The sequence below is a fragment of the Echiichthys vipera genome (genome assembly GCF_963691815.1).
Source record: "Echiichthys vipera genome assembly, chromosome: 20".
NCBI classification, from domain to species: Eukaryota; Metazoa; Chordata; class Actinopteri; order Perciformes; family Trachinidae; genus Echiichthys; species Echiichthys vipera.
The window spans coordinates 23,943,725-23,968,523 of record NC_139845.1 but is presented as its reverse complement, the minus strand read 5'-3'; the positions used below and the strand labels follow the sequence as shown (position 1 = coordinate 23,968,523).

Genomic DNA, 24,799 nt, shown 5'->3' with positions numbered 1-24,799 from the left:
ATGATACAACGTTCATGTGAGAAATTTCCAGCAGAGCCACATGAGAAATACTAGAGCGCTGACATTCAGCATCAGGGAGAAATACATCATAGCAGACTCACACCGCAGCAGTGTCCTGGTGCAGCTCTGCTGACTGGTCTGATGTTAGTTTACTGATGGGGCAACAGGGCAAACCAGATCAGATGGATAGTACATTTAAGTAAGTATAAGACGTGAAAAAAACATTAGATTGAATATTCAAATATTACCATGTTATAGCAGTATTTCAAATTTCAAATAAAAAGTGACAACCCTGGTAGGAAGAGACTGATGTCAGACAAGGGGGGACAGGACTGACTTGTTATTAACCACTGACCGAATACCAAGAGAGGAGCAGGCTGCTCGAAGACCCCACTCTATTTTCATTCTTCTTACGAGTACTTTATCACAATTTACGTCTATGATGGAGTGCAACACTATATATGTTTGAGGAGAGATCGTTCATACGTGTGCCATCATATTAAAATGGTTATCATGGCTCTTTTTAATGGTCGGCTTTTCACCCAGCATTTAAGTGTAGCCGACACATTTGCCTTCCATCGTGGTTGGACAATCTACGCAGTTTGTTTGTTCAGTTTAAATTTCAGACCAACGGTACAGAAAGGTAACCTGACTCCGCCAGATGGATTGGTTCACATGACTCTCATTGTCTCAGCATATCCATCTGGGAAATCTCATTTGGGGATCTTTTGGGAATGGGATGAAATACTGGGTGCTGTTTGGATAAACTGTCACCAACATACGGGCCAAATCAACCAATCAGATCAATGAACCGCATGACGTACTAATGGCGTTGAGACAAAGCTCAGAAAGTAAACAACATGTGGGTAAAGGATATTTTCGGTTTGTGTAACGTGAATTTACGGATCAAAGGCCCAATTTCAGGAGCCCAGTCCATATTCAAGAGAAGGATCCAGAGAAAAAAAACAGTTAGGGAGTGGCTTGCTCCATAGCTGCACTCATCTCATCCGTGGAAACCGCCATGTTGTTTACACTGAAGACTCGCTTCTCATTTCGTCACACTCAAAACCAACGCTGATTGGTTCGGTCGCTTGGCAAACTTCTCTAAATGTTCTCCGCAGCACGTTACCAGACTGATCTGTGAGTAAAATACAATGGAGCACAGAGTTCAGGATGGTCTCCGGAGGCTAACAGAAAGGGACCTCATTAGGAAGGTTAAGAATGAGGAAGGGATTAAAATCGCACGTAAACGCAGGACTGAAGTCAACACTTATATAAGAGCTTGGATACAGATAGTACAAACGAACAGGCTACAGCACTTCTTCACCACATAGCACCTGGAACTATAATTAAATATTCCTGACACAGTATGCAAATGTTTGTTTTTGTGTGCAAATTTTAGCACATCAATATGTTTATCTTACTTGAAAGGTTCATTTTGATGGAAGTGGATCAATGTGAGTTAAGCTGTTTCACAGTGAACACATTTGGTTGTGTAAAATTGCTACTAAAAATGAAACTGTATTCAGAGAAAGAATCATCTCATTTGCTGGTTTCAAACATGTGAAGAGAAAGACAGAGAGAGAGATGATATGACTTCCAGCATGGACACTTTTTGCAGTGTCCATGGCATCCTGACTCCCCCGACTCTGTGGTCAAACACCGAACATAACCGCTCGCTGATGAACTGGCGAGACGGAAAGAAGAAGAGGTGGGGAGTGGTGTGTGTGTGTGTGAGAGAGAGTGTGTATAGGCGAGAAGGGAGACACTGAGGCAAGGAGGAACATAAGGACAGAATCACTTTAATTCAGTTTTTCTCCTCAACAATGCAATACGCCTTGGGGAGGGAAGGCATGTGTGAAATGGAGGAATATGCCCCGTAGCGTGGCGTAACACACAACCACACGCAAATGCTGACACACACACCCACACATACTGAAGTCCTGCCCCTGGAGGCCATTTAACAGGTAATTTAAAGAGAAATCCCTCTAGGGAAACGACACAGTAAATGTCCTCTCGTCTGTTCTTCCTCCCTCCATAACTGTTTATTCAGCTACAGGGCTGGAGACTGGCAGACATTTACAAGGAAGGAAAAGATGAAATTGGAGAAGAGTAGGAAAAAAGGGGAGGGATGAGAGGGTGGGAAAAGTGACAAGTGTTAAAGTAGGCCAATTTTTTTTTCTTCTTTCCTCCACCAACCCCCTTAAGTACCCGTTTATTAATGTTCAGTGTTTGTAGGCTACTTTATTTGAGTCCTGTGGGAATGTAAGTGCTACGGGGATGGAGGTGGGAGATGGTGGAATGAAGGGATGGAGGAGGAGACGCGAGAGAGGAGAGGACAGGGCCCAGGGGGGATTTGTGATTCTCAAAGTGAATCGGATGTTAATTTAGAGTGGGCTCTGGTGAGGAGGCCCAGAAAAGCATGAACTCCCAACTGTACGTCTCTCATTTTTAAAGGAGCACACTGGTGGTGCTGCATGTTGTGCTTACATTACATTACTTCTTACAGTTCTAAAGCATTTCACGAGTTGTTACATTGATTTCCTTCCCTTCAGTCAGCTACTGCTTTCTGTTCTTTTCAGTAGACCATGGAAATCAACTTGGGAAAGCATATGGTCATAGCTTAGATAAACCAACATTGATTGCTAACCGTGCATTTACACCAAGAGCGACGGAGGTGATTAAATCGCCCGGAATGCGAGTATCACGTCACTTGATGACATTTGTCACGTTTTTGATCATCGCTTCATCGCATCAATCGCAGGTAGCAGCCGAGGCGGTTAGCTAACTGAAGCTCAGCCTACTCTGCTGTTGTTCTAAAATGAAAGTTATGCTAGTGCTAACCAGGGATCTGAATGCCTCTAAACAAACAGAAATGAGTTCATAGTTATCCATATCCATTATATTATATCCATAGGAACACTCTTTCCTATGGATTCACAATTAAATTGGCCTCAAAACCAACTCTGATTGGTTCAGTCGCTTGGCAAACTTCTCCAATTTTTTTCCACCGCACATTACCAGACTGATCCGTGAGTAAAATACAATGGAGCTCAGAGATCAGGATGGTCTCACGAGGCTAACAGAAAGGGACCTCATTAGGAAGGTTAAGAATAAGGAAGGGATCAAAATTTCAAGTCTCACTTTTGCTCTTACAGCAACTAATAATGTTTTGTCATCTGCATAGAAACCAACAGTTAAATGCATTGAGTTAAACACAGTAGGCATTCTAGTAAACGCAGGACTGAAGTCAACATCCTGCCTCAAAACCAACGCCATTGGTTCGGTCACTTGGCAAACTTCTCCAAATTTTCTCCCTTGCACGTTTACAGACTGATCTGCGAGTAAAATACAGTGGAGCTTGTGAGATTAGGATGGTCTCACGAGGCTACCTTTATCTGTCATAATGGAGAAGAATCTATAATAAAAGGTAAGGTAATTGAGCTCTTTAAGAGAAATGGTTCCTGATTGTTTGTGTTGTTGTTTGCTGGGGCACAGTAAACATTAGTTCCTCCAACTTCAGTTTGTGTTGTTAATGTGCTAACGGGCTAACTAGCATCTTTAATCCGTCCTGTTGTTCTTCTGGTTACTCTTTTCAAATGAAGAATACAGACTACCGCAAGTCGGTAGTCTTTGCTGTGCCTTCAAATGCAACGTTTCGTGTGAGATACAGACTACGTGAGATGGCCTTTGTCTTCACTAGTTCTTTGATGTGGGGTTGATGTGTCTGGGCCTTTAGGAGGTATGATACGAACCACAGTCGGACACCCTGTATGGCCAACCAGCCTCTATAATGTTCTTTTTAACCCCCTGACCAACTGCTGATTCAAAGACTGGCAAGTGAAAAGATGTCAGTCATTGTTGAATCAAACATGCTGCTGCTGCCAAGACTCAGCAGCCCAACACTCCATTATTTAGCTGTAACACTACACTGTATGATTTGAGTCCCTTTCTTCACCAAATTTTGAGTTGCATGACTCATTTTGAGGTCAGACCCAAGTACAGGTGGGAGCGAGGATGGCTCAATGCCCTTCCAACTGCTCCCGACTTGCCGTCGAATGAATTTCTGTCAGGCTTTAGCTTGATTCCCCATGGTCAGTGCCTTTTATTATCATCTGAAAGTGTCATGGCAACATACCAGTGAGAGGAACAGAAAGTGAAAAAAAGTTGTTGAAAGCCAACCTTCTTTCAGCCAACCTTCACGAGCAAACAAACTTCTACCAGCATCAGATCTTTAAAAAAAAACCAAAGTCTATTAACAATAAGCAATTGCAAGAATGGCGTGCAGGGACTGAATGGCCAATTTGTTTCCTATTTGACACATACAGTGTGAGTACTCAGGTTGTGACTCAATGATCAGACCGTACAGTGTGAGCTAAATCTAAATGCTGAGCTTTTGCCTTTATATCACAGACGATTAAATCAAACAGTATGAGGTGGAATTAAAAAAGAATTCTAAAATTGCAGAGTTCATGACCAGCTTAAGGGACTTCAGGGAAAGTGTGCTTAACTGCTCAAGATGTTGATAAACTTTTGGTAGCAAAGAGGTATAATTACTAGATGCGCCTTGTAATGGATATGCAGCATGAACTTTATTTCATGAGCTGATGTTACATGAGCTCTGAAGAAGGCAAGCTGTATGGTCAAATCTCAGAATGGGCTGAAGACACCATGCAATCTGCTCCAGAGGTCGTTTTTTCAGCTTTATATGTATTCATATCCTTAATTTTTCCTGTTTTTTTTTCTTGATTCACCTCTCCTCTTGTCTTAAATCCCCTTCACTTTCTGCCTTTTTGTTCTTTTTACTTGCTGGTTTTTTCTTTACTTTATTACTTTCACCTGTCCTTTAGTACTGCAGTCTTCCCCTCCTGCTCACATGTTCTCTTTCCCAATCACTCATTCACTACATATACCAGCCCAGTTTCTTTGTTCTTTCCCACTCTGTCTTTTCACCTTGCGTCTAGCGTTCCAGCTCTTCTTGTTTTCCCAGTGTCTAGTTTTCCTGTTTCATTTGGACTTTGCGCATTTATTTTGTAAATACATCATTGAACTCTTCCTGATAACAATAGTCAGCAGCTTCCCAAGTAAGTGATGTTACTAAATATTGCCCAATTAGAGATAACTACACTACACAAACACACCACTTTTGCTTTTGGCTCAGAGGAAGGGCTGTCATTATTCACACGACCACAACAGGTCGATTCTGAAGAAACTTTTGATTTGACGAATTTAAACAAGTGACCAATGTTTTTTTGAAAACTTAAACTTTTGAGAGTTGGCAGCAAAACTGCAGCTTCTTCAATACAATAAATGGCAAAAATTGCTTCACTTTCACATCTTGCTTATGGCATGTTTCAGGATTGTATCTAAGACTGTTAAGACGTAACTTAACGCGTCACAAAATTTGATTTCCGGGTCCAAGCCGCTTCAAGCCTCATATTTCTACAACACTGCAGTGCCGTGTTCCCTGTTGTTTGAACAGATCTGAGTTTTTAAAAAACAATCTAATTGTCCTTTCACCTCTTTCTTATCAATGAAAAAAAAACTGACGAAAGAGGTGATCGTTATTGTTCACGTTTGGGCATTGTTTTCTTTTTTTATTTCAATGGAGCGTTTGGACACAGAAATTTATTTTGAAAAGGTGTTAGGTGTGACGGAACAGCCGGATAGATTTTAAACAGCCATTTTTCACATGTTTGAAGTCAGACTGTCCTTGAATGCACCAAATGTGACTATTCTTCAAAATGGTCCCTATTTGTAACCAAATTACCACATGATGAAAGTGTAAAACAAATGCCATTAAATGTTCACTCTGATAGATAAGCTACCTAGGTTGAGTTCCAAAGCTCCCTGAAATGAAGTGAAACCAATGGCTGCCTGGAGGAAATCAGTCTGAGACTGATAGAAAGCTTTAGAAAACGTTTGGCAGTAACTTAAACTAAACACAATTTGTAGTTAATGGGCTAAAACATGCAACACCACCGGTAGAGTCCTTTAAGATGGTGGCTTTTTCACTTCTCATTCTTTTCTCCATCATTCAAACTTCACTTCCTCAGAAGTGTCTCCTGCTCAGAGGGAGGACAAAGCAAACTCCAACCGCTCAGAGAACAGAAAGATGGTGAAATTACCTTCATGCCATCTCCACCATCATTAGACTCATTATCATTAAAGGGAAAGCTTTGCACGCCACTGCTGCATTACACCTCTCCTTTTCCACCTCTCCACTCTCCCTCCTTTCTCTTTTACTTTCAGCGGGGCCGTGAAAACAAGCAAGTTAATTAAAGTCGGCAAGAGTCCCTTCAGTTTCTCGCTCATCAGCGAGGACAAGCCATCAAACGGAGCGCAGGTAGTCCATTTCTGTCAAATAAGAGAGTGGAGGAAGAGAGGAGGAGGAAGACGAGAAGGGGGCGACAGGGAAGAGGAGGAGGCCTCTCTTCATCTCTTTAGTTTTTGATGAGCTTTCTTAATTGGGCCACTATAGAAGGAGAAGTGAATCCTCAATAATTAAAAAATCTAATTAAGGAGTCTTTTGCATCTCTGTCTTTAATTATTCCATGCGGAGCAGTGGGGAGCGATACATTTCTGCCGTTTTCATTTAAAGAAGAAAAAAAAGGTCTCTCGCTTTCTCTCCCCCGTCGCTTCGTGCAAATCCCCCATCAACAAACAGACTACTTTGTCTCTCTCATCCTTGTGTGTGTTTGTGTGTCTGTGAACAAGCTGTCTGTCTCCCCTGTCTGTCTTACATTCCTCAGAGACCATCTTTATAAACATTTAAAGAGATTTAACCCATTAGTACCTACGCATATAGACATTTTTCCTCCACTCCCCTAATCTGCCCCCCTGCTTGTCCTCACTTGCTGTTTCTGTCCGTCTCTTTCCCAACACACTGACTCACACTGACTCAACAAACAGTAAAAAGTAGTCGAAGACATGACTTGAAGACTTACTCCAAGTTACTTGAAGAAAACACCTCGCAACCAATGAAAAGTTCTCACAGAGTTATATCATGACCTGACAAAACGTCCCCCAAGGATTTGAAAACAAGTCTCTAACCCTATTAGTTTCAAAGTTATTAGGGCTGCCCCCTAAAATTCAATTATTCGAAGCATCTGTCAAAGACCCTCGAGCCAAACAGTCTCTTGTCGAGGTTTTACACGTCTGCTGTAGCCTGGAAAATAGGCTACACCTTTAAAGGAAAAGGCTGGTCATATCGTATGTTTTTTATGGAGCCGATCCCAGCTGACATTGGGCGTGAGGCGGGGTACACCCTGGACAGGACGCCAGTCTATCACAGGGCACATAGAGAAAAACAGAGACAGGCAACCATTCACACTCACACCTACGGGCAATTTAGAGTCATCAATGAACCTAACACCTGCATATCTTTGGACTGTGGGAGGAAGCTGGAGAACCCTGAGAAAACCCACGCAGACACGGGGAGAACAGTCCCCAACAAAAGCACTACAGTTTATCCTTCGGTTTAGTAATATTTGATTAAAATGGTGTTTCAGGACACTGCTGAACTTAACGTGAGCGGTTATAGCCCACAAAAGGTTATAACCACTCACGCTCATTCGTGCACACATTTCGTCCCATCCTTTAGAGGGCGTCGCTCAGATTCAAAAGTTACTCCAATAAAGTCATCATGAAGTAAATAAATAAATAAATCATGGCGTCGATGGAGGAGATAACAATCCTACGTCTACTGAGAAGGAGGCAGCGTTGTAGACGGCGGTGGTCTGTGAGACGCTAAAGACCCAGAGAGTGGACGGAGAATTCCACATTTTGGTTTGACAGATGAGAGAAACTCGACGAATGTCTCTTTAGGTATTTCAGGATGTCCGTCTGGAGTTTTAATGATTCGCTCGCTCCTTATATTCACGACACTTTTTTTGTGTACAGTGCCCCCAGCTGCCCCCTCGATTTCTGGTGGTACTGCAACGTTTGGTCAGTATCGATTCACATCCGTAAGCGTACAGAATACATGCAGCAATACAGCTTTAATGTACGCAGAGTACGGACAGATCTGTTTGCGTATCTAATGTTGAGCAGAAAGGAGCCATAAGACGGCGACATGCATCATATGCAAAGACTCAATTTCAAGGGGTGGCACGAGTGTTGGAAATTTCAATTCCAGCAATAACTAAAAACTACGTGGATAATGAGTCACACTGTTGAAGTGGGTGACATGTTCCTTCATCACCACACATACACTGTAGTTAATTTTGACTCAGTCCCACACACACCGTCCTTCTTCCTCAAAAACTCACTAGAGCACCAAATGTGGATTAATCTGCTGCTGAAAATAGTCCCCAACAAAAGCACTACAGTTTATCCTCCGGTTTAGTAACGTTTGATAAAAAATAGTTACATGCTGTTTCAGGACTTTTTGAAGCTTTATATTTGTTATAGACCATAAAAGGTAACGGTTAGGGTTAGGCATCAAAATGACTTGTGATTAGAAAAAATGTTGTGGTTTGGCTTAGTACGTCCAGGACATGAACTACAACGGGAAGCAGCCCCCATTGCCACCCATACGTGCGATGGGGGCCACATACACAGAGCACATTCCTGTTCCTCACTTTGTAATGTAAAATCTGTATTTCTTCTCCGTCATGATAAAATGGTTGACACTGTGATAACCTTTCGGTGCAGGTTCAGTGGTGAGTGTTCAAACAGCTGTTTGGGGGTTCTAGTGTATGATGAGCTCACACTCTCAGATCGGTTACTTTCTGGACTTTCTGGATCGTATTTCAGGTTGCACTTGTACCTGGTACCAATCCCAGGACCGCCAGCAGCCCAAGAACAGGGTTAACTCCATATCAATCAGCTCTGCATAATATTATCATTTGTGAAAAATTTGCACCAGCTCATGGACAGATTTTCTTCTACTGTAAGAATTCTACACCATAGAGGCCATGCCTTAGTATATTCAAAGATGTATAAAACACTGTAATAAAGAGGAGATGTTTTCACTCCTCTTCTTGTCAGACATGAGTTTGTCTTAATTGACTTCTGATGAAAAAATCACACGGAGCGAGACACTCGTGTTTGTGCTTGTAAAGGAGCAGAGCCATGAATGTGCAAAACTGCGTGTCCCGGCCATGCAGCTCATTATTAATAATGTCACAGATGTAATCTGCCGAGGTTGCCAGATTGGTTTCTGCTGCCGAGAATCTTAGTTGCTAAATTATGAGTAAAGAGTAGTTCTGAGATCCAGAGCATCCAAGATCTGTGATACCAGCTGGTGAAACCATTATGCATTTCTGTGTGAATGTTTGATTTCAAAAGTTGCTTTTTTGTAAAGCACTATTCAGTCCAATAATAGCAGGATGGAGCTCAATTTTAATTAGTTAATGAAAGACAGATAATACCTTATAATTCTATGCTTATAAAATGCTGGAATGCGCTCATATGTATTATCAGCACTTGTCATTTACAGATGTCCTATAATTTTACTTAACAAATGTGCAGCAGATGATGTTTCTGGACTTTACTCTCTAAAAATGACTGAATAGAGGGTTATTCCAACAACTCCGACATCATCATTTCTCCTTAGTATAAAGAAATAAGTCTTAAAGGCTCACTGAGAGAGTAAAGGCAAGACATTGTCTCAGGTGGAGGAAGTGGACATCTCATAAAAATGGTAGCCTAAATATAGCTACAGAACATTTTTCATGCTTTCTAGACTGTATTTGTTTAGCAAATAAATCAAAGCTTCTGCACACCCATACACTTAATTGATGTTTTTGTTTTCTAAGTTAGGTGTTTAAAATGGAGCTTTTATTTATTTCACGAACACTAATTTTGCAGCAGACTTGCTGAACACTCTTTTAATAAACTCTGGGTTCACTAACTACTTTGTTGGTGCATTGTTTTCTGTGTAGGGACTCTTCTCATGCTGCTGCAGAGGTTTGCTGTTATTTTGAGCAGTATTAGTGGTTAAAAAAGTCGTTTGAATGCCTTTACCGCACTGCCTCGAACTAATCACTGTTAGTTATGTCCAGCTGTTAGTGACTGTTCGCAACTCTTCGGGATTTCTACGTTAATAGTTTATACATGAAAAAAAACTGTCTCGATAGCTTATTTGATGTATATGTAAGTGCTGAAAAAGACCATGGGATGATTTCACCCTGGAATTACCCTATGTGTGTGTAGCAGGTGGTCTGCAGTGTCAGCGGCTGTGCGTTAATCCCCATGCACCCTTCGATCCTACTCATTTCCTTCACAAAAACATGCATGTGCACTTCCTTTCCCTGTCCCTTTAGCTCTCAGACGGAGGGCGGCTGTGTGTGTGTGTGTGTGTGTGTGTGTGTGTGTGTGTGTGTGTGTGTGTGTGTGTGTGTGTGTGTGTGTGTATGTGTGTGTGTGTGTGTGTGTGTGTGTGTGTGTGTGTGCGTGTGTGTGTGTGCTTGCATGTGTGTGGGAACAATCCAGTCGTGGGATGGACTGGAAGAGCCCACTGAGAAGCACACAGCATCATACTACCTCTGTGGAGAAGGGGAGAGAGAGAGAGAGAGAGAAGCAAGAGGATAGAGTAGGAGTGAGGGATGACAGAGGGGATGAGTAAATGGCCCATGGAGAAGGATGGAAAGAGGGGCGGAGGAGGAAGAAGAGACAGGAAGTGATGAGGAACATGGCAGACAATGGGATGGAGAATGAGAGGAGGCAACAGACAGAGTGAAGAAACAGAGCCAATCAGAACACAGGACATGAGGAACGAGAGGATAGTTAGATAGAGACAACATTCTTTCACCCCTCTTTCATTTTCCATACTCTCCAGATAGATCCAATAAGGGATTTGAAAGGACCTGGATGAATTCACGGATTCAAATTTGGATATAGTGGTAGACAGGAGCTTATAGGGAACCAATCTACACACTGGTGGTGTCATCATTCTATAGCCAATACATTGTGCACTAAACACTGACTTCATAATCATAAGTTAAAACAGAAAACTTGTCTATGGCCACTTCAAATGAATTTGTGTTTTCAACACATAACTTAAAATTACACTCCGCATTTTGTTGTCGTTTCATCTGTTTCTTGGGTTAGTGGTAAGTAATTATAATGTTGTTTAACAAGACAGGGCTGCTTACATTCAAGTGAAGAACGACATGGAAGAGTTCAGGCAGTTCAAAGTCTTGGGTACATCCATATATGAGTATTATTGGATCTGTAGACTATTGGATACATTTCCCATTCAAACTCCAGATCCACTGACAGACCACAAATAAGTTGGTATTCAGATAATCAGGCAGTCAGATAGTCAGACAGTCAGGCACCTCAGGCGGAGGAGGTGAGGATGATGGGTTGTGGTGAGGGTGTGTGTGGTAATGCACAGGCTATAAAGCAGTGCCAGCCTGGCATTGCCATGGTGACGGAGGGACCGGAACAGGCACAGTCCCGCTATTCCTGCCAGATAGTGGAGCATGTGAAGGAGGTGGCTGCTCTGTGTGTGCTCCATCTCCACGCATTACCCATCAAATGATCAGGGAGGTGAGGGGCAGGAGTGGAACCGGGTGCAGGGAGAGAGAGAACTGATGGAGGAAGGAAAGGTAGTAGGAGGCATTGAAGAGGCAAGAAGAGGAAATAGCAAAGGACGGTAGGAGGGATGATGGTAGAAGGGATGATTGAAGGACGCAAGAAGGAGAGAAGGATAGAGGGAATAGGTAAGGAAAGAAGAAGTAATGGAAGGAAGCAAGGGAAGAGGGGAGCAGACAGTGGGGGTGGGGTTGGGGGTTGGGGACACACAGAGCCTCCAGCTGGAGCCCCTCTGTGCTGCAGGAACACACCCTGAGGCTCACAAACACAAATGCAAGCATGCAGTCCAAGGCAAGTGAGAGTACACACTCATAAACCCCCAGTACTCCATCACACATTCAGACACACACACACACACACACACACACACACACACACTCGTCACCTCACATGCCCATTACCCAAGCCAGGGCCAGCCGGTGAATCTGAATAAAATCATCCTCCCAAATCTCCATCAATCTTTCTGTCTTCTTTCTCTCTTTTTTTCTATCTGTCACCTCCTCTTCATTCTTTGCTACATCTCTTTCGTCTGCCCTCTCACTTTTTCTCATCCATCTCTTCTTCTTTCCCTTCCTCTTTTCCATCTCCATCTTACTCTCAGAGCTCTGCAGTGTCTTGAGTAATAAACTCAGGGGACCCTGCTATAACAGCAAACCAATTACCCAGCACTGGGGCACCAACACACACCAAACACTGCCCTCAAGAACCTGTCACTGAAACACACACACACACACACACACACACACACACGCACACGCACACGCACACACACACACACACACACACACACACAGACACACACACACACACACACACACCCACATGCACACGCACACGCACACGCACACGCACACGCACACACGCACACGCACATAGAGAAGATCATGAACCACCTATCTATTATTCTGTAGAATGTCAATAAAAATACGTCGATTTTCACCTGCTGTAAAACGGTCCTGAAAAACTCCCTCAGGTCAAACTAATCACGCCTGTAAAACATATGTGGACATATCGTCATATCCAGTTAACACATAGTTTCCGCATTATTTTGAGCATGGGGCGCTTGAAAAAGCACTCTTATTAATTGTGTGATATCAGGAAGCTATGTAGCACGAACATGGCGACAGAGAGGTGACGGTAGTGCAAAAATCGAGTAACCCATCCCACAACTGTTGGAATACAGGAATTTCATTAATCCTGTGCGAATTGGCCAATTATATTACAGACGTGCTGAGGTAAGACCTGTATAACCCCACGTCCCCAACTAATCAAGTCCGAATAGGGCTTTGCACACTTGCCCTCACACCCCCGTACATACAAGTTTAATCTAAATAAGGAAGCAAATCAATGATTCATTTTTTATTATTTAGAGATGCAGAGTTGGTAATTTGATTAATAAATGAATAGAATATTAAAAACATATGGCAAAGCCTAAGTTTGTAAACTCCGGTGTGAATCAAATACTTGACAAAAGTTTCTTATTTTATGAAGAACCTTGAGGCACAATAAACAGCTTAAAGTTAAATCAAATATTTTTTTCCAGCTGTGACTGACATGCATGTAAACTATTTGTAATTTGTAATAGTGTCATGTAAAAACAAAACCACAGTCTTCACACCATAAATTGTGTTGAATTATCGGCCAGACCTAATACCAAAATTATAACTTTGGTTTGGCCGGACCTGCTACGAGGCCCCAAGACCCTATAAAATGCATTTGACAAAAATTAATTTAGGAATTATGCTAATAATATAATAATGTCGTTAAAACTACATTTTGACCCAATAAATGTTTTTTTCAACCATCACAACATTTCTCTACACAAGAAGTTACCTATATTTTGATGTCAGTTTATGAAGCCAATAATACATCATATAAAGGTAAAATATGAACACTGTTGATACCTCTACAGTGACCTCAGTGGAGAGTGATGATAATCAAAGCCTCAAAAGGACAAGACACACCAAAGGATCGTAGGTGTAGTTGTGCGAGGATGCATCAGGATACACCATTGCCTTATTTCCCAAGTTCAACACCTATCTGCCTGAAAGGCATTTTTGGTGTGTGCTATATTAGCGTCAAATGCAGGGCTACAAGACACAATCAGCACACGCTGACCTTTAAGGGGACAGTTTTTCAGGAGTTGGTTGTTTTAACCTGTTTTCTGCACACAGAAAGGCAAAAACAAATTATCTCGTGTCTAAGCAGCAGCAAGAAAGCAAGCCCTCCTGGCATAGAAATTTGGATTCATCAAACATGGCTGCCAAAATGTTTCTTCCCATATAAGACAATGTCGGAAAATAATTAGTAAAAAAAATACAAACATAAAGCCAACATGCTGTGTGAAATTGATCATATGAGTATGACTTAACAAAACTGGGGACAATAAATGTGACATAAAAGTGAAACCATAAAGAAGTTCTTAGTACACAGCAATGTCTGCAGGACAGTGACAGGGGTTACTCACCAGGGGGAGCCGTAGATCCTGAAGCCCCGCACAGTGACCTCGGAGTCCTGCAGGTAGATGCAGTTGGTGAGCAGCGACTGGACATTCTCGTAATTTTCCGGCTTCAACTTGGAGGCAGAAGGGAAGTAGTAGAAGTCCTGCTTGATCAGGTCAGCCATAAACTCCTGGTCAAAAGTCAACTCGTGGTTTCCGGCGATTACTATCTTGATGTCGTAGGGCAGGGTACCTGGCATGGGAGAAGAGAGGGAGGTAGAGAGGTCAAAAAAAGGTTATGGAAGGGAAAAATGGATGGTCACAGTTCTAAAACCTTTTAATGTTGTAACTTTGAGCAAGTGTTACTTTTACTTAGATTACAACACTACACTAGGTTTAGACAATAAAACTACATGGTTAGGTTTAATAAACTAAACTACATGGTTAGGTTTAGACAACTAAACTACATGGTTAGGTTTAATAAACTAAACTACATGGTTAGGTTTAATAAACTAAACTACATGTTTAGGTTTAATAAACTAAACTACATGGTTAGGTTTAATAAACTAAACTACATGGTTAGGTTTAATAAACTAAACTACATGGTTAGGTTTAATAAACTAAACTACATGGTTGATTTAGACATCAAAACGTGTTGCCACCGTACTGTACTGGGGAATTGTTGGGTCTGTGTAAATCATAAATAAGTCATAGAGTGTGGTCTTTACCTACTCTGTAAAGTGTCCTGAGATAACTTTTGTTATGATTTGGCACTATAAATAAAATTGAATTGAATTGAATTTAATTTAAAACTACACAGTTAGGTTTAGGCGGTACAACTACATAGTAAGGTTTAGGAAAAGATTGTGGTTTGGTTTAAAATATGTTTCACTTTGACATGGAAGCGGACAAGAACAGAACCCAAACTGTGGTCTCCTGGGTAATGGTTCGGTGTGTGTACCATCCTGACCTCCTCGCTAGGCGGTGTTTGAGGCTTGTTATACTACATTACCCTACTTCTGGAGCACTTGCTGTCAGTTGAAGGAACAGTCATAAACATCATAAAGATGCCAAAAACGTTTCATATTCCAGGCAAAAGAGTAAATGAAAAGAGACAAGGATAGAGGAGATTGGGGGACAGGAGATGTACGGAAGGGGTTAAAAAAAGGAAATGAAGGAAAGAGGGGTAGACAGTGAGGAGAGACAAGGAGAGGAGGGAAAATTGAGGACGATATGAAACCCATCCCAAATTGCTTGGCATTCACATGCAACATGGGTTTCTCATTGGTTTCCTCTCCATCTCTAGCAAATCTGTACATCTGTCTTAGCTTCCCTCCATCAGTCAAGGTCTCAACCCAGTGCACTGCTGTCTTCTGTTTATGGAAGCATAGCTGAATGCATCCGTCAGGGAATCTTTATCTGGAGGGAATGATGAGGAGGGAAAGCAGAAAGAGTGATCATTGCGAAGTTTACGACGCAAAATATTAAACATTTACTGGCTACGGCAACTGCTGCTGCATCTTTCCCCCTTTTCTCTCTCATCATCCTCCTCTAATCAAACACCCACACCTTCACATCACCCCCCCCCCCCCCCCCCATTTCTCCTCTGTCTCAATGGCTTTAATTGGCTATTCAGAGCATGGCGCAGCAGGGCGCGCGATCGATCTGCGCCCATCAAACCCAGTGGCAGCCGGCCCTTCACAAGTCTACGCAATGTTTTCACAACTCTGCTGAGGAAACCGAGAACCAACACTGACAAACATCTGGGGGTCTGCTTTCTCAGGAAGAGGCTGACGGCGGGTTCAATCACCATGGCATTTTTTTAATACCGATAGGACGGCACGGCGTGCAGCTGAGCACACCGGTTTGTGTGTCACCATGTGTGTTTGTGAGTGACTTCCCCTTGTGTGTGCGAGTTTGCATGCATCTGTGCATGAACGTGTCATGTTAGTGAAAAGGAGTAATTAAACTGAGCTTTAGAAGAGGCTGACAGCTCGAGGACGGCTCTGTCATAACAGCCAATCACAGACCGGTGACAGAGAGAAAGAGAGAAAGAGTGGGGGGTTAGAGGGAGGTAGAGGAAGGAGAAAGCGACAGAAATACTTTAGGAAGCCCAAAAATCCTTGAGTGTGAAGGAGGAATAATAACAAGATGAAAGCAGCTGTCAAAGAGCGCCCATTTTTGCAGTTTGGGCCGGGGCCGCCCCCTCTCCCCAAACACAGCTTCCATTTGTAGAAGGGCTTGTGTTTAGTTGTCAAGCAGACACCAAAAAAGCCCCTTAAATGAGGGGCTGCACCTCCGCAGAGGCACACACACACCATTGCACAATCAAAAGATGTTTTGGATTGCTTTTCGCCAGACTTTTGAAGTAATGTTCGCTCTATTGTCCCCGGTGGAAGGAATATCCTTATCCAATATGAAAATTAGATCATTATCTTGGATCAAATCTCCTATTAAAGCTCACAGGACAACTGAGCACCTGTATTTCATCTCACGCAAAGTATTGAAGGTTACAGCTCTAACCAAAAATGCATCAAATCCCTGCACGTTCAATGGATCTCTAATGTACTGTGGGTCCTGAAGTCCAATATTTACGTCTCTCTATTTTTCTCACAAATATTGAGACATGTAATAGGAAATAAATACAGAAATAGTATATGCAGTATAAGTACTTGTAAACATTGCACTTTTGGACTTTGTAAATTTTTATTGACTGCACAATCCTGGCATGCACTGCACATGGGAATCGGAAAGATTTGAACAATGCTGAAGTGGTAATTTTAGTCATCCTACGTCATTTGGTAAATATCCATGCAAAATGTTTTGAGATGTCAAGTTAACACAATGCTTCCATATGAATGTAAATACAAAATTTACATTTTGATGAACTTGCATTGAGCAGCAAATTCAGATTTTAGGCTAACACAGACATTTCTTTGTATATCAGATGCCTGCAGCTGCTTCACAGTAAAGGCCTTCCAGTGGTCAGTTTTGGACTCATTACTCTACTAGAAAAGTGTCTCTACTTGCGCAGATCTCCCCCAGGTGGCTCTCGCTCTCTTCTGTTGGTTTCACACAGGCGTTAACTCTCGCGATATCAACGACACGGGGAGGCGACTATTCTTTTGAAAACAACAATGCGTAGATGCTGCAATAGCATCAGTTATATCTGAACTGGAGAGTACTTTTTCATGGAAAGAAGAACAAAGAACACCACTGTGGACTCACTATCCTTAATGCCGCTGTCTAATTACCAACTCGTTGCTCATACATGCTGGCTGCCGTAGCAGCTCTAAAGTCAAGATGGTGGCAATCATAACATATGAAAATTATATATGGAATGAATGTTATACAAGTGAAATTTTCAGATGCTCAGGTTCAATGTGGTATCTTGAACTTTTCTTTGGAGGTCAGTTTTGAGCTACGAAAAGGCCAAAATGTGTCCTGCAACACATGAGGTAAAGCTTAACCCAGCTGACTGGCAGAAATGCCTTTTGCTTCTGAAGCAGTCGTTGATCACTTGCAGCCCCTACCAGCAAGTCAAATAGTCAATGAAATATTGTTTTTATGCTATGAGCTTCATAAAACTGCAGTGATTATTATCTGCGATGAACAGCCCTTTACCTTTTACAGCAGGTTTCCATCAGCCGCTGCAAAGTGCTAGGCTCGGAGCTTATGCTAACCAGTTGTGCTTTTCACATACACACACTGCTCAGGACAGCTCACAAACGTTTTGGTGTGTGGTCTATTTTTCCTGCAAGCATATCTTGCAAGAAACCCCAGAAAGATGGCCGGCCCTGACGGTGTACGTGGAAGTTACTCAGAGCATGTGCTCATGAGCTTACTGGGGTTTTCACCAACATTTTCAACCAGTCCCTGTCACAAGCCATCATCCCATTGTGCCTGAAATCTTCAACGATAATCCCGTCCCAAAGAAATCAGCGGTCGACCGGCTCAATGATTACAGGCCTGTTGCACTTTGGCCTGTAATCATGAAGTGTTTCAAGAGACTAGTCTCACAGCACATCAGGACCTGTCTACCTCCCGTCAGTTCACCTACAGGACAAACCGCTCCACTGAAGATACCATCAGCATAGAAGAAGAAGAAGAAGAAGAAGAAGAATTTTTTCATTCTGTTATTTTATTCTTCAGGTTACACACACACAGGCCCAAAATACACACATACACAAACAGGACCTATATACATGCAATTAATGGAAAGATGTCAGAGCAAGGGGGCTGCCAATGGATCAGTGCCCCGAGCAGTTGAGGGTTCGGTGCCTTGCTCAACAGCACCTCGGCAGTGCCCAGGAGAGGTACTGGAACTGATCCACACAGGGACTCGAAATAGCCCTCCTACAGCTATTCAATTCTATAATGCACGATATATAAAAACATTTAATTCAATATAAACAATCTGATTCTGACAAATGAAAACATATGCTGCACATTTGCCAACCCTTTTGATTTCCCTGCCCATTCTCCTGGAATTTCAATTCCCCCAATTTTTCCATGTTGAAATATCAAAACCTGCCTGTCCACTGTATTTATTAGAAATAACCTGGTGTCACTGCTGTCTGTAATTGTTTTTTTTTAAATGATGTACTCCACACATTTTTTCAGTTGTGTCTAAACAGAGAAGAGCAGCAGCAGCAGCACTTTGTTGAGCATCAGGAGGCTACAGCAACGGTGTGTTGCTGAAGTGGCTAGTAGTAGAACATCAATCCCTTTTTTCAAACATGTGAAAATGAGATGCAAAACACCAGGCTGTCCTCATTACTTTTTGTACTACAAAAAGTAATGCACCGTAATGTATTACTTTAGAAGTTACTTCTGGAGGAGAGGAGGAAAAAAGGTGACATAGTAAAGGAGCACTAAATATTGTGTAGGGAGAAGGGCTGGGTGGTGGATGGGTCCTAAAAGCCAAACCACGCTTTTTTTGGTGCCTTCACTTAACCGTCATGGTCACATACTGGGTGCCTTTTCAAAGTGTTAAGTAGATCAAAATCATACAAACACATTGATGGTAATATGTTAAATACACACACACAGACACACACAAGCAGAGAAAGAACACAAGCAGCCTTGGGTGAGATCATCAGCTAAATGCCTTGAATGCAAATATCAAAAATACATAAGCAAAACCAGCGAGTAAACAGCACTGTCTGTGTCCCCTCAGAAATCCTGCAACGTGAGCAGATTTTTACCCATGAAGTTTGACGGCCAACTGTAAATGGAGAGAAATAAATCACAGGGAGAAGTATAAAACTCCACCAGCTGGACACAAATACCCCATCATCCTCCTACACACACACACACACACACACACACACACACACACACAAACACACACACACACACACACACACACACACACACACACACACACACACACACACACGTGCGCTCTTAGCAGAATTCGATTTCAATTTCATGGATGAATTTTTAAGTTTCCCACAGTAAAAAGAAGAAACTTCAAAATGACAAGGTGTGAATACCAACTAGCTGAACTTTACATAGCTCTATCTGACTTGAAGAAGCCAGTGTGTGCATATGTTTATTGTAGAAATTAAACTGCATGAAAATAATACAAACACAAAAAAGAAAGAAATTCAACAATACAGTCTCTTACTGTGCGTTTGCACAAAGAAAAAAATCAATCACAAAAAGACAATTTCTGCATCAAATGAGAATGAACGCTTCTGTGACAAAAGACAGAGAAGAAAAGGGAAGAGGATGTGGGTGGAAGTGTGTGTGTGTGTGTGGGGGGGGCATCTAAACATTTGGGCCGACATTCCCCCACAACACGCGGGCCTCTCTTTGTCGCCCCGCCATCTTTTGTCTTTGAATTGAAAAGGCTGCTTTTAAGCAACAAATAGTTTTAATTTATCTATGAATGAAACGGCAACGCGGGGAGGACGTCCACCTTGTGTTCTGCCACATCAAGAAAATAACAAAAGAAGAGGAAAACAAAGTGAGCAAGGGGGAGTGCAAAGATTTGAGGAAAACATAGGATTTTGCAGGCGGAAAATGAGGCTGCGTTCAGGAGTGGAAGCCGCTGGACTTCAGTCTTAACTTCTGCCCCTTGCCCCTTCATCACTTTAGCCCTCTCTGGTTTTTTTTTCAATCCCTTCTCGCTCCGTGCCTTTGCTCTTTTTGGCAAGTGCTTGCCCGCCTCCAGTCATACACATCCCAGATCTACTGTCTGTCTGTTTGTCACCACAAAAACCTCTGTCCTCCCATGAGCTCCACAGGGCGTGTGTATGTGTCTGTGTAACCGTGTGTATAAAGTGCAACATGCCGCCTGCAGGTATGTACATGATCCTGAGGGTCCATGCACAAGCGTATTGTTTGAGTATCTTGACATGTGATTGTGTTTGTGTATCTCTACATAACACAGGCTACAGTATCTAAAGTGTGTGTGTGTGTGTGTGTGTGTGTGTGTCTGTGTGTGTGTGTGTGTGTGTCTGTGTGTGTGTGTGTGTGGACTCCCACCCCCGCCACAGGAAATCTTCCGGAGTTCGGCCACCATTGTTCCGAAGCTGCAATGGGTGGTCTGCTCTTTGAAGAGGAAAATCCCTGCTCTGCCCAAAGTTCTGGCATATATGGGGGGGATTACTGCCCATTGTGTGTGCTTTTATATGTGTGTTTGTGTACATGCAGAAATGTCCTGTCTGCCAAGACAAAGTTAATTCCTTAGTGTGTGTACTACTGCATAGATACCAATAGCTAGTAGCCAAAATGTCCTGCCAAATAACTTAATAGCAAAGAGTGTGTATGTGTGTGTGTGTGTGTGTGCGCATGTCTAGAACGTCAAGTGTTTGCAGTTGCATGAAACAGGGGCCAGATATATCCTGCCAACCCAAAATGATTAAATTGATACCAGTGTGTGTGTCAGCATGAGTGAACGCATGTGGACAAAAAGCAGTAGCCAAAACCTTCTGCTAAATTTAAATGAGAGGAAAAGTCCAGTTTAGTTGAGCTTAGCTCCCTACACAGCGCAGGAGTATTCCTTGTTTGTTAAAGGTTGAATATGAAGAGTCTTTATTAAAAGCTATATTTTCAATCTTTAATACCCTGTTTGTGCACCTATTAAAACAAACAAATAAGCTACAACAGGCTAGCTGCTTCCTCTTACTTCCAGCCTTTATGATAATTTAGGCTAATCCTCTCCTGGCTCTAGATACTTATTGCACAGACACAAGAGCGAGATCAATCCTTGCATTTTACTCTCTGCAAGAAAGCGATTAAGAATATTTTTCATTAACAGATCTGCGCCACCAGCCGGACAGTCTCTGGGTAAATACTATTAAACTTTCTGTTTCACCTACAAATATAAATGATGGTGTAATATTTAGAGTTAATGTAATGGTGTTAAACTAACTTCTTATCTTTGTAACCCTATATTGTTTTAACGGCCTAATTTATCTTTGTGTATAACAGAGTGGTCAAAAGGACGCTAACACCGGTCTTAATGTCCATTTTTAATGTAAACCACCACCTGAGCCGCTCAGGCTGAGCGTTGCCCAAACGTATTTAGTCAACTTTCCTCTACTAATTTAACATGTAAAGCCATGTACAAAAATGAAACTTCACTTGTAGATTCTTAGAAGTGTGTAAATAAATTCTACTTGCACTTCAGTGCATATCACTCATAAAAACACCACGAAAAGACCGGAAACTGAGGCAGACCAGGGGCCTCATGTATCAATGTTGCGTACGCACAAAAACGTGGCGTACGCCATTTTCCACGCCAACGTTCGGATGTATCAAAAGTGAAATGACCGTGGAAATGTGCGGTGCGCCACGCAAACTTCATGGCTGGCGTACGCACGTTTCTACAGCTATTGTTTCGTTGGCGACACTTAGAGGTGATGCTGGGAAACTGTTAGTTATGTGAAAACAATTCATCCTCAGTGTAATGTGCGCATCAGCGACACATTAATGGACAATTAACACACACGTGTTTGCAATCGTAAGGATATAAAATAAGGAGAAGGATATAAAAGCATGCGCAATTTAATAAAAAATGGAATTAACAATGGCAGCCTTGGCCTTGTTAGAAGACATCGCAAATGGTTATGTCAGCCGTGAGAGGGTGTTTAGAGAGCAGGAAGATCTGTTTGCAAATGACGACAACTGGCTCATGAGTCGTTTCGGGTTGCCGAGGCCAGTGTTACTGGAGCTGTGCGCGGAGCTGCGGCCAGACATAGAACGACACACGCCCAGGAGCCAGGGGTTGTCCATTCCCACACAGGTGCTGACCACTCTGGGATTTCTGGCAACGCATGACTCGTTCAATCTAAACAATAGCATGGTTGGTAACAGGTTGGAGGCTGGCACGGTGCGCGATGGGTGGCTTATCGGTGAGTAAATCATTTATCCGTTTAATGCGCCCTGAATTTAAACCAGCACAATGCCCGTTTGGACACGCGCATTCAAATATGTATATTTGTTTTTTTTCCTGGTGAAAAAAGAATGTCTCCTTGTGTTCATTATTCGTCTCAATAAACGCGTGCGTAAAGTTGGAACCTCTGCAGTCATTAATATAAGTGTGATCAGTCTTGTCAATCCTTGTAATGCAGTTATTTTGTCCTGTTAGTTTTCCCGCGAACAGTAGTGTGAGTTATATATATATATATATATATATATATATATATATATATATATATATAGTTACCCCCTGAGAACGTGGCTGTTGACCCCTCTCACTAACCCCGGCACCGACCAAGAGGGGAGATACAACGACCGCCATTCCCGAACTCGGGCAGTGGTGGAGAGGGCAATTAACCTATTGAAGGGGCGCTGGCGCTGTCTAGACAAGTCGGGCGGGGTGCTGCTGTACACACCTAAGAAGGTGTGCCGCATCGTGCTGGCCTATGGTGTCCTGCACAACTTGGCACACCGCCATGGCATACCACTGCCAGAGCACATCCCCCCCACCGGAGGAACCGGATGCGGACCCGTCAACCTCGACCCACCCCGCAAAGCGATACGGGCCCGGCAGCGACTGATTTCAATGATGTAAAGAGGCAAGGACACGATTTACTTTGTACGTGCATTTATTGCATGATAAATATCTCCCAGTGCATTGACAATTTGATCTAGAAGATCACTGACGCCACGGAGTGCTCTCACTATTTCCTCCTGTGATTCCAGCACAGCTTGTGAAAGGACACGGCCAGTCGGGCGGACGTCAGCTGGCGTGGAGTCGCCGGGGCGCGTGGTGCTCGAGGTGCCGGTGGAGACGCCAGGGCGCACGGTGCAGAGGGAGGAGCCCTCTCCTGTCTCATCGTCTATTGAGAAATAATAATTAAAAAAAATGAAGTAATTAAACATGAGTCAATGTGTTTATATCCTGGCAACTTAACGCACGAGCATGTGTAATGTGAGCAGCCTAGTATAATGACATTTCTGAGTTTAACACATTTACCTTGAGGATGATCTGTGTCGCCTTCATGGCCCCCCACAACTCCGCTTAGAGCTGTTCCCTCCACAATAGCCGCCACTCTCTGGTCAAAGGGGGTCAGTTCCTCCCCTCCTGTCACCCCGCCCGTTGCGGTGATACTTCGGCGGTGGGCCGAAATCCTCCGCTTCACGTCGGACCATTTTTTTTTTTATTTCAGTGGTTGTGCGCTGCTCCGACCCAACAGCGTTCACTGCCTCACACACACACTCCCCAGAAATGTCTTTTTCTTTGTGTTTATCCCTGAAAAGAGGCTACCAAATAAAACCGCTCTTCGGTCTCCACTTCATTTAATAAAATTTCGAGCTTAGACTCGTTGAAGTTGCGCTTCTTACCTTTACTCATCGTTTAAATCTGATAGTGCAGAGAGGGAATCCCCGGTGCAGGCCCTATTTACATTGATTTGCATATTTAAATGGGGGCGTGGACAGGGAGGAGTTTAGCACTTCTGCATGTGCGCTCAATTCCACGTTGATTGGGATGTACAAAGGAAAAGTGCTTGGATCCATGCGTACGCACACATTGATACATCTGAATTTTTTTGTGCTTACGCCAGTTTCTGGATTCTAGCGTACGCCATGTTTTAGTAAGAAAGCCACGCAATTCTTAGTACATGAGGCCCCATCCGTCCAGATATGGATAATACCAGTGAAGGGCGTTCGACTGGTGACACAGTTACGTTACGTCAAACCATTCCTCAAATTCTTTCTACCCACACACAATTACTTACACTAGCTTACATTAGCTCGTAATAATTCCTGCATCCCGTGATATTAAGTCACTTGTACTTTCAGTGTGGATGTATCTGAGAGAGTCTGCATGACATGAAGAGGAAGTAGACTAGAAGAAGTACCAATACTACACTATAAAAATATTTGTATAATATATATATATATAAATATATTTTGTTATTGCTGCATTAACATGTAAGCAGTACTCTAATGTTGGAGGAGAAGTAACTGAAGCTATCAAATAAATCGAGTGTAGTGAAAAGGTGTAACCTGCAGCATTGGCTTTAAAATGGCTCCTAGTAGTACTATGGAGTACTGGAAGGGGTACTTGAGATGTTTTTTAAGTAAATTAAAAAATATATAAGTCAAGCATAATCGCTAAAATAATTATACTATAATAAGTTCAATATAAAATGTGACTTTTTATATTTATTCGCATCTTCAAAGCAACCGTTTACTGCCAGAAACTGTCAACAAATGTAATCTTGTTCACGATTATGTTTGTTCAGTGTGAGCAGTAAGTCAGTTTCAATATTGAATGACAGACAAAAACCTAGAGAATGGATTCATATTAAAATGCAATACAGGTAAGCCTGTGCATGTTCTCATTTGTCCAGG

General features: G+C 42.5%; 1 protein-coding gene across 2 annotated transcripts in view; it reads right to left on the bottom strand.

The window, feature by feature from the left end:
* The window catches only part of mpped1 (metallophosphoesterase domain containing 1), a gene marked incomplete at both ends in the record, with an annotated part of 219,862 nt that overhangs the window by 47,287 nt on the left and 147,776 nt on the right, over window positions 1–24,799 (bottom strand). For both annotated transcript variants that reach the window (XM_083935273.1, XM_083935272.1), the window contains one exon: window positions 14,012–14,237. In XM_083935273.1, the coding sequence (XP_083791399.1) occupies window positions 14,012–14,237 (226 nt within the window). The remainder of the gene's footprint in view (window positions 1–14,011; window positions 14,238–24,799) is intronic.